The following is a 9,939-nucleotide window of genomic DNA, read 5'->3' on the forward strand; positions in this document are numbered from 1 at the left end:
CACTTATTATTGGGTAAAAAAAAATTAACTTTGGAATGTATAAGCACTGTTGGAGGGAAGTTGGATGCAAAAAAAAAAAAAAAAAGAAATATTTTTCTAAAAATGTATTTATATACAAAATATACAAGTAAAAATAATGATAATTATTTATATTATAATAGATCATTATAATGCTAAATAGCATGTTGTAATGATTATTACTTCATATATAATATAACAAGACGGTTTCAAGATCATTATAGTTGCCGGTATAACAAGTGTAATACTGTTGTTGAAACCTTGGCCGCTAACGTGGCATAGGGTTGATCACAGGCTAGGTAGCCCGCCCATCCTACCCCAAAATATAGTGGGCCTGGGCACTAAAATTAGGACCATGTGACGGGCCTAGGCAAAAAAAAAGTAGGCTTGATCTAAAAATTAGACCGGCTCTGAAAGAAATAAAAAATAGCCCGACCTAATCCAAAATTATATATATATATATATATATATATATATATATATATATATATATATATAATTATATTAACTAATTATATATTATAGTGAAATAATAATATATTATATAGCTAAGGGAATTAAATTATATTGTTTAACAAAAATATATTGTTTGATGTTATTTCACACTTGGCCAATAATGGTAAGGAGAAATCGGTCTAATGGGCGAGCCTAGGGTTGGCTCTTTAAGATCAGGATGGGATTGGGCAAAATTATAAGCTTGATGTTCGGGCTAGCCCAAGTCCGAGCATAGATACTGAGCCTAACTTCTACTATAGAGTCTGGCCAGGTGTTTGATCAACTTTAGTGTGACATAGCCGTATTTTAGAGCAAAGAGGTGGAAGGATGTAGACTTGCAAAACTTCATGAGCCTAGATAAATATAGCTCAGTCTTATATTATAATACAAATATAGTAATATACATACATGTGTATATACATACCTAATTGTAAAATGAGTTACCTATTTAAAAATAAGTGATAGGCCTTCAAATTGAAGATCCAAACTATTGAAAATATTTTAAATCACAAAAGTATTTAGAAATTAAAATTCCTTTATTTTAGTGCTCTTTAACCTATCTATCAAGCCGGTGCAAATGGTATCAATTAACTAGTGTAATAAAATATACAATATAATGAAAATTTGCCTTTTGGATCATTATCTACGCATCTTAAAATATAGATAGATTTGAATTCATTAGATTTTGATGACTAGATGATAAGAAAAATATAGCACCATGCTATTAAAATTGTCTATTTTACGTATTCGATGATTAGGTTAGGACTTATCAAAACATAAGAAGTTTGATTTATAGATATCCTTCATTATGTAAATTATATTTAGTAGTTTGATCTTGAATTTGGATAGTCCATCGTTGCTTTTGAATTATTTACTTTTTTTCAAAGAGTTAAAATATATCATCCAACTCATACATGAATACACACAATTGAATACATGCACTCTCACATATACATGTTTGTATTGATATATATACACACACACACAAACACATACGTACATACATACATGCATACATGTATATATATATGCATCTGTTTATATGTATACACATAATCAGAACAGGCTGGAAATATACTATAATAAAACTCATACCATCAAAATATTTTAACAAAAAATCAAAAGTAAATATAATATACAAATATGATAAAGATAATCATAAATTGATATTCAAATACGGATATGGGTTGAACCTTTTGCACCCTTCACACAAATCAACTATAGGATTATGCACGACATAGATCTTGAATTACCCAAAACTCCATCATTTATCTCTCTACATGGATATCAAAGTGATCAACAAGCGATCTAATATTGAATTTGCACAAAAGATACAACATATGTTCTTCAAATACAGCATGTTGATCCAAATAATTATTATAGAACAACGCAAATGTCATAGTTGTCCTTGACATTTCAGTCCTAATGGTAAACTTTGGTCGTAAGGGAACTAACAATGCACGGCAATGGAGAGAGGTGGGTGAGCTAGGTTGTGGGCTCTCTCTTATATAGATTCGGCTCATGCTGTTGTATGAAAGAATGATTGAATTTTTTTTTTTTGGCAATATCAACCATTACATCGTGCATTGCATAACTCTCAAAGCACTCCAAACTTCATCTATTTATCTATCTACATAGATATCTCAAAGAGATTATTGTGTAATCCAATAGTGGATTCACGCAAAAGAAGGTAAATCATTCCTTCACACGAAGGATACAACCTTCCCCCTCCTAATCTATGTCCATGGTTTCATGGGTTCATGCGTTGATAGCAAATCAATGAAGCATCATGGAGCTGGAAGCATGTAAATTAGAAGACGCTCAAAAAATGGAAGCTTACTCAATTTGTTATTGCACGTGAATGCGAGCCAATCTCTTATTGGAAAGCTGTTGGTTTGGGAGGGGGGTTTGTTGGGTGGTACCATCTTGGTGTGGTGCGTCATTGGATGTTGGTTTAAGTTCCAAAAGTGACCAAAAGACAAATCTTCTTACCCATTCATTTGCCCCAAAATAAATCGCATAATTTAAGCAGAGAGACTAGTGGGAGGATAATAAAATAGCATTAATTAAATCCTATCCTCTTTCACATGGAACTTAATTATAAAGCTTTTCAAGAGTTAATGGCCATAATTCAGTCGATTCTTTTGCCTATTGATTAGAGGTGAATCTCTTAACAAATAACAATGAAATATGAATCAGATTAATGGTTAGCAGCAACTCATTGCAGCAACATAAATGTGAGAACTGGGAGAATACTTGTACTCCATAACATTGTCCACAAGTCCAAACTCACACTTCAACAACCACACCTCAATGATATTTGGTGTACAAAAACAGGAATATGATCACTATCTTTCAGATTTTCTTGGATTATTATTTTTATGATGCAATTCAGGCACACAAGTATAGAATCATTAGAGTCGTTGAATCATCCTACTACCAACTGGTGATGGGTTAATAAAATATAGAGACAGAGAACGTCCCTTTCTTGCATTGCTACTCCCAGCCATCATTTCCATCCATCAGTCACCAACTTTGTAATTCTGGGCACCAAATCACCTGGTATCATGTAGTCTTAAACGTTCTTTACACATATAGTCTTTAAAATTAATTGTTTACACTGATCAGTGACATAGGAAATTTCATTTTCTATCCAACAAATGGGGCAGAGGATTAGGTAGTGAAGTTTCCTTTTCATTGCTATCTTGCTTTCCATACTTACTGGACAACCAAGACCAACCCCACTTTTAATCAAACTATCTACACAAACAAAACTTAGCGAAGGCGTTACACAAAAACCTGAAATTACCAAAATTAACGTGTGCGACATGTGTTGATATGCAGTGCAACTTTACCACTAGGGTGGTAACTTTGGTCTTAGCAGTCAATCCCTTGTAGGAAAAGGCATCAACACCACCTGCTCGCTAAGAAAATGGGGCATGCATGGTTCTTTTCAACGTAGGAGTATGATTACTGAGACGTTTGCACTTAACAAAGAGACTGTGACGATCGACGTGTATAAAGCTTGCCCTCATGTTGCTTGAGTGAGTGATGTCATTGTTAAGATGTTGGTTTTGAATACTTGCTATCGTTGCTATTAATTCGTTCTTTTGCCCCTCCTTTAGACATGACAGCCTAGGTCAACTCTTCTAACTGCTTGAGGTGCATGTTTCTTCCCTACTTATTCTTTATCATAGTTGTTAAACCTATGATCTAGAAGGATGGGTTAATTACAAGCCTCCTGATATTTCCTGAAAGAGAAATAATCATAGCTTGCAGACAAATCTTTCTTTGAACATGGACAAGATTACCTCCTGTTGGTCTTGGATATACATGCTATATATGGACCGGAGTACGGGTTGGAAAGAAATGAGAGAATTTTTATAAACAGATACCTATCTTCTGGGTACTTTGATCATCCTTCTCTTGAGCTGGATTTCTCAGCCCAAGGATGATAGATGGACCTTATTCTGTCTAATTGGTAATACTGATCTCCTTTGTTTCTTCTCTCTCAATGGCTCTCACCCTCTGTTTCTTTTATAAAACTCCCCCATCATTTTCTTAATGAAATGGTGACAGCTTACCATATTTACATCAATATATATATATATATATATAGAGTTAAGAATATTAATATGTTTTTATTATCTTAAATGAGTTTTTGGTTGTAAATATTAAATCAAGGTTGAAGAAGATAGACTTAATTTGTTTCATTATATCAGCTGATACTTCAGTATCTCAGCCCTTAAATAACAGCGAATCATGCACTTGGAATACCTCTATCTTCCGCCTTGGCCAATATAAACTGATATTTCAGTTCATCTCGGTATCAGTCATCACTGAGACGGGCAATATATCAGGGCGCCTTTGACGTCCAGAACCACTCTCTTTGACATATATATTTTAGACTAAGAGATTTCCATTTCTCCTTTTTTTCCAAGGGACTTCAACAATTGTTATAGTGGTGGGATCAAGCATCAATATTCTATTATATATGCAAGACAAATATCTTTGCTTGATTATTTGAATATACATGTCATGCCATCAGATAAAGGTTTCATTGTGGGTTTTTTTTTTTTTTTTGTGGGGGGGGGATTGTTGGTGGGGGTTGTGGTGTGTGGGTGAACTATGGTAGCATAACTAAAGGAATCTATAGTTTTCACGAGCAAAAATTAGGAGACGGGTTGTTCAATGCAAAATCCTTAAAGGAATCCTACTTACCCTTGATTAAGATGATCATGGGAAATAACAGTCAATATGATACCCAAAAGAGTTCTACTTAATGGTTAAATAACTTGGCAAAATCATTTAGCTATTATTCTATGTTTTTCTTATAGGAATGATTATCCATTATCGATATTTAATGCAGATCGATACGTAAACATGCATTAAAAATTGTTAACATTGCTATCATTATTATGTAACATAACGACTATAATCATTATGCATTATCAAAAAAAAAAAAACCGCAGATAGAGGATCTCAAATGGATAAAGTCGGACTAATATTGGTCTAATATCTAGAGAACAAAAGGGAGAAAGAAGAGAGAATAGAAGCACAAAAATCCAATCCAAGTATATATAAGAACCATTTTTGTGTGTGTAGATATACATGTGGAGTGTCTAGCTGTATAAGCGATGCACTACATTAAGATCAAGGAATAATGCATGCAAAACTATTAACACTGATCTCAAACTCCCCAAACGAAAGAAAAGGAAATGGATATACGGAGACTATAAGTATATGGAAGTATTGTAGGTGGGGAAATTCAAGCAAACTCGGTCATAAATGGATCATCAAGCAAGAGCTCAGGCCAGAAGGAAGGAGTCCCACTCCCACCACAGCTAGAGGTACTACAAGCATCCCCTGGATTGCCGGCCGACACATCGGTGAGCGGAGGAAGGGATGAGTGAGGTGAAATCAGTGTCATTCCTGCGTTGCTGTTCTGATCTCCCTGGCTCAATACACTGAAGTCGGAGCCTTGGTTGGTCTCATTGCTGATAAGTGGGTCAGAAAAAGAGCAAGGGAATTGGAAATCTGGCAGTTGGCTAATTTGGTTTTGTCCACTGATACTGTCAATAAGACTTGTAGAAGGGACTGAAGGGAAGGAAGGGATCTGTGGAGGACTCAAAAGGCTTACAGGATCCATTTCAGTGGTGGTGATAGTGCTGAGGCTATTGGTGTTGGAGGTATTGGCCATTGTGGCAGCCGACTGGAGAAGATATTCGAGGTACTGAAGCTTTGCAGCCTGGACGGCCTCGGCCTGAAGGCGTGCAGCATGGTCATCCCAGGGACGGCCATCGACGAGGTCACGGAGGTTGGCAAGGGCAATAAGCTGGGGTAGAGTAGCAAAGAAGTCAGTCCTCGGACGGTGAGTCATGGGATCAAATCCCATCTGGATCAGCTTCTTCTTAAGGTGGGTGTTCCAGAAGTTCTTGATCTCGTTGTCGGTCCGGCCAGGGAGGTGCGTCGCAATTGCCGACCACCTATATGAATCAAATGATTAGCTTTCATTTAGATGAAAAATGGCTCCCTGGAGATCATATAGCTAGCATATATGGATTCACTGGTATGGAGTGTGGAGCAATACTTGTTGCCAAGGATAGAGTGGAGATTGAGGATGGTTTGCTCCTCTTCCTGAGAGAATTTGCCTCTCTTGATGTCTGGCCTCAGGTAGTTGGTCCATCTTAGCCTGCAGCTCTTGCCACATCTGTTGAGCCCTATAAGAGGAAATAGAACCTAACTTTAGATAGTGCAAAGGAGAGAGAGAGATGAACACAAACAGAGAAAGAGAGAGAGAGGGAGAAAGAGAGACCAGCAAGCTTAGGGAGGGCTCTCCAGCTGCCATGGCCGTGCTCCTGAATGTAATGGACCAATTTCTGGTCTTCTTCAGGGGTCCAGGGGCCCTTCTTGAGGCCATTCTCATCACAGCAGGGAGACCTTCCCATGGGTATTCTGGTGGGAGTGGTGGGGTTTGGTTAGGGATGGAGCAATAGCCTTCTCCACCTTGCCACCCACCAGAACTATGCTTGCTTATTTATACACTTCTTGGGCTTTATTTCCCTCGTTCATCAGAGCTTGTGGAAAAAGACTAATTAGCCCTCTTACTAGCTAGTATTAATTAATGTTTTATGTTCTAAGTTCGAACTAGAACATGGCATGTGCGCTGCACGTGACCCTCTTAGGGGAGCTGCGATTCTGCTACCTCATGATTCAAGCAACGAGTATTTGATATTCTGATACGTTGCTGCTGTGGTGCATATGTAGGTAAGGAGCATTTGATGCCCTTTTTTTTTTTTTTTTTTTTTTTTTGAGATATCTTGTGCATAATTCTAGCTTATAAGATTTACTTTTTAAGGATTACATCCTAAATGTTAATCCCTTTTTGAGCATATATATTTATACATAAATATAATAAAGAAAAAACAAATCTCTATATATAGAAGGAAGGAAGGGGGTTTGATCAAGGTACATTTGGACTCAAATTCAAGAACATTTATTGTGTTAGAACAGTATCAGATGTTTGACTTGAGGGTCACACAAGTGATCTATCTGGCTTATCCATTTTTAGAGCAAGTTCCGCAAACTAGCATATCAGTTATACGAAGTGAACAAGGTTTATGATTGAAAATATGTGTAACTTGGGAAATAGGGAAACAATCAAAAGAAATATTCAAAACAAAAATCCAAATTAGCATAGCAAAAAAATTCTTTTGCAAGCTCCCAATTGGAAAAATAAGTCACATCAATCATGTACAATTTTTTTTTTTTTTTTTTTGTAAAAATGTACAATCTGGTTGTAGCCGCCCATGTGCATCAATTACAAGTCAATACAACCCATGCTGGCCATCGGTCATTTAATTGACACAAATTCAGCTCGGATGGCTCTTCACCTCCTTTACAACTGAAGACATTATTGGTTTAATCATATCTACCATCTCAACTCAATTCAAATATGAACTAACATGTATGAAGATGGATAAAAAAGAAATCGAAAATAAAAAAGAGAACAATACAGATGTATTTGTATGTGTTGGCATATGATTGAACTAGTAGTTCAATGATGAATTCGGCCGAACTAAAAATTTCACCTAAAATGGAAGCTAGGATTTGATTGTCCAACCAAGATATATCTAATGTATGCAAAACATAAAACACTAAGAATTGTATAAAAACAATCATCCTTTCATGCATTGCAATGAACAAGATTTATTCTATTGTCTTTTTCATGCAAACAAAATGATAGGTTTGTTACCCTTAATATCCAAGCAGGCAGGTTATTAGAGGGAACATGTTAGGCAACCTCATTAATCAAAGGCGCTACTATGGTTAGCAGAAAGGACAATACTTTGGAAAAAAAACTTCAGATGAAAAGCATGGCCCATTGCAGTGTCCTATCATGAACAGTGAAGTAGTCACCAGCTCCATTATGAATTTGAGAGGGAGAACGTCAGTAGGAGAAGTCCACGTGAGTTGGGACGTGAGGTCAGAAAACTTCCCCATGCACGCAACATAAGAAAAGAAGATGACTCTCGTCACCACCCCAACCTCCCACCCCTATTAATACACAAAACCTTCTCTCTCAAGTTTCTAAGCCGCCTTGACGTTCACACGTTAGTCTTTTTCTTCTTTGCATGCATACATATCTCCTCACGTAGACACGCTTTCCTTTTCCCAATCCTAAGACTGCCTGAGTTTTTTTAGGAAGTCCGCTCTGCAAATCAAAGATGGCAGAGTCCTTCTTCAACTATAATCCGATGGCTGCCAGCTCTTTTCTCACTATTGATGTCAACCACTGGCAGGCTTAATCAAAACCTTAATTAGTTGTTAGACAAAATCGATCCAATGACTCAAAGACGAAGAAGGAGATTACGGATATTGGTACAAATGCCTTAATAGAAAACAACCACCCACTTTAAAGCTTTGAATCGAGACTTTTGAATGAAATATTGTCTTTACAGGAGATTCTAAACTACCCTCCATATACTCAGGAAATTGTTCCAAGATAAGACGTCATGGGAGAGACAGTGTACCATTTGCAGTCATCTCACTACAACATTTTTTTACTAATCATACGTGTAGATCAGAGTATATTATATATGGTCAGGCAGTGATCGACCTTGGAGAGACGTGAACAACAAAAATGGATCCAAGGTTAAAATTTCCATGTCATGTAATGTAGCTACTATATACATTCAGTTACAGAATATATGGATCAACTTAGATCCACCATTAAGATCTCATTTCTAGGCCTGCCATGCCAAATAAATACATCAAGAAGAATACCAGGTAATTTCTTTCTTGCTAAGGTATTATAATGATGAGGATAAACAAATCTTGTGGCAATAAGCCCCACATGCTGGTGCTGCTCAATATTATCATCCCAGACGCCTCAACCCTGTATATAGAAGGATTAGGTGAATAATCTCTCTGACCATAGAATAGTATGTGTATATAGGGCGTCCTTACGGAGGGCTAGCTGGCAAAGAACATGTTTTGAAGGAAACGAGGTGGTACGGGTAAGGGCTGCAGCTTTTTGGGATAACGGACAGCTGATTAAAAAGAAAAAGAACTGGTGCGAGGAACCCACATTGCCCAAGAAAAATGCACTTTGTTTAAATTGTTATAGCAAATCCAGCACCGTATGTACAAGAAACAACACAGTGCAACACCAATCAACAACTCACACGTACGCATGTATCATGCAACTGAAATGGGGCCTAGAGAGATCTGCACAGAATCCATTAGTGCAACAGGGTCATTGGCTGCACAATATTCTTTGCTATTGCTCTCTAGTAGCAGCTGTCGTTGTTGCACGTAGAAGTGACAGTTTTCCCACTCTTACCAACCCCTCCTCTCATAGGCTTAAAATTCTATATAAAATGTTGAGCTACTTGTCCCTCTGAATCTGAGATGGTTTTTTGGCACTGTGGACATCATGTGATATAGAAATCTCAGCCTATTGGCCTCCTTAGGTTTTGATAGGTGTATTGTCCTTGACCCCATTCATCTCTCCACTCCATTAATTCCATTTACCAATGTTATATTTGCCTTATTTAAGGAGTACAAAGTATTATTGTTAGCAGGCGCAAATGCCACAGTAATGAGATCTCTTTGTTCAAATAGATGGGAAGGGTGGTAAGTTCCCAAGGGCACATGGTAGCACGAGGACGGAAGAAATATAAGATTAAAAAGGACCAAGGATACAAAGGCATCATATGGATTCACCAAGATGAGAGTAGTTGGATATGAAAATGAGTAGTTTCACATGATTAAATGAGAAAAGGTCATGATTCTTCAAAAGAATAAAAGCAAGAGGGAAAACTAACTCCATTTTTAAAGTGTTTCTATTTCTACATATTGTCTTCTGCTTCCATCATGATCCGATTGGGATTGGAAGATTCAGAACCTCGTGGTATTGTCAAC

General features: G+C 37.0%; 1 protein-coding gene across 1 annotated transcript; it reads right to left on the bottom strand.

The window, feature by feature from the left end:
* Nucleotides 1–5,022: 5,022 nt before the first annotated feature.
* On the bottom strand, nt 5,023–6,807 carry LOC140854034 (transcription factor MYB93-like). Its single transcript, XM_073249332.1, has 3 exons — nt 6,329–6,807; nt 6,104–6,233; nt 5,023–5,999 (listed from the first exon to the last, which is right to left on the bottom strand). Exons 1-3 carry the CDS (start codon nt 6,459–6,461, stop codon nt 5,282–5,284), a joined length of 981 nt encoding a protein of 326 aa, XP_073105433.1. The 5' UTR covers nt 6,462–6,807; the 3' UTR covers nt 5,023–5,281.
* Between the last annotated feature and the right edge of the window lie 3,132 nt (nt 6,808–9,939).

Source organism: Elaeis guineensis, chromosome 15, assembly GCF_000442705.2.
Source record: "Elaeis guineensis isolate ETL-2024a chromosome 15, EG11, whole genome shotgun sequence".
In the NCBI taxonomy this organism is placed as follows: domain Eukaryota; kingdom Viridiplantae; phylum Streptophyta; class Magnoliopsida; order Arecales; family Arecaceae; genus Elaeis; species Elaeis guineensis.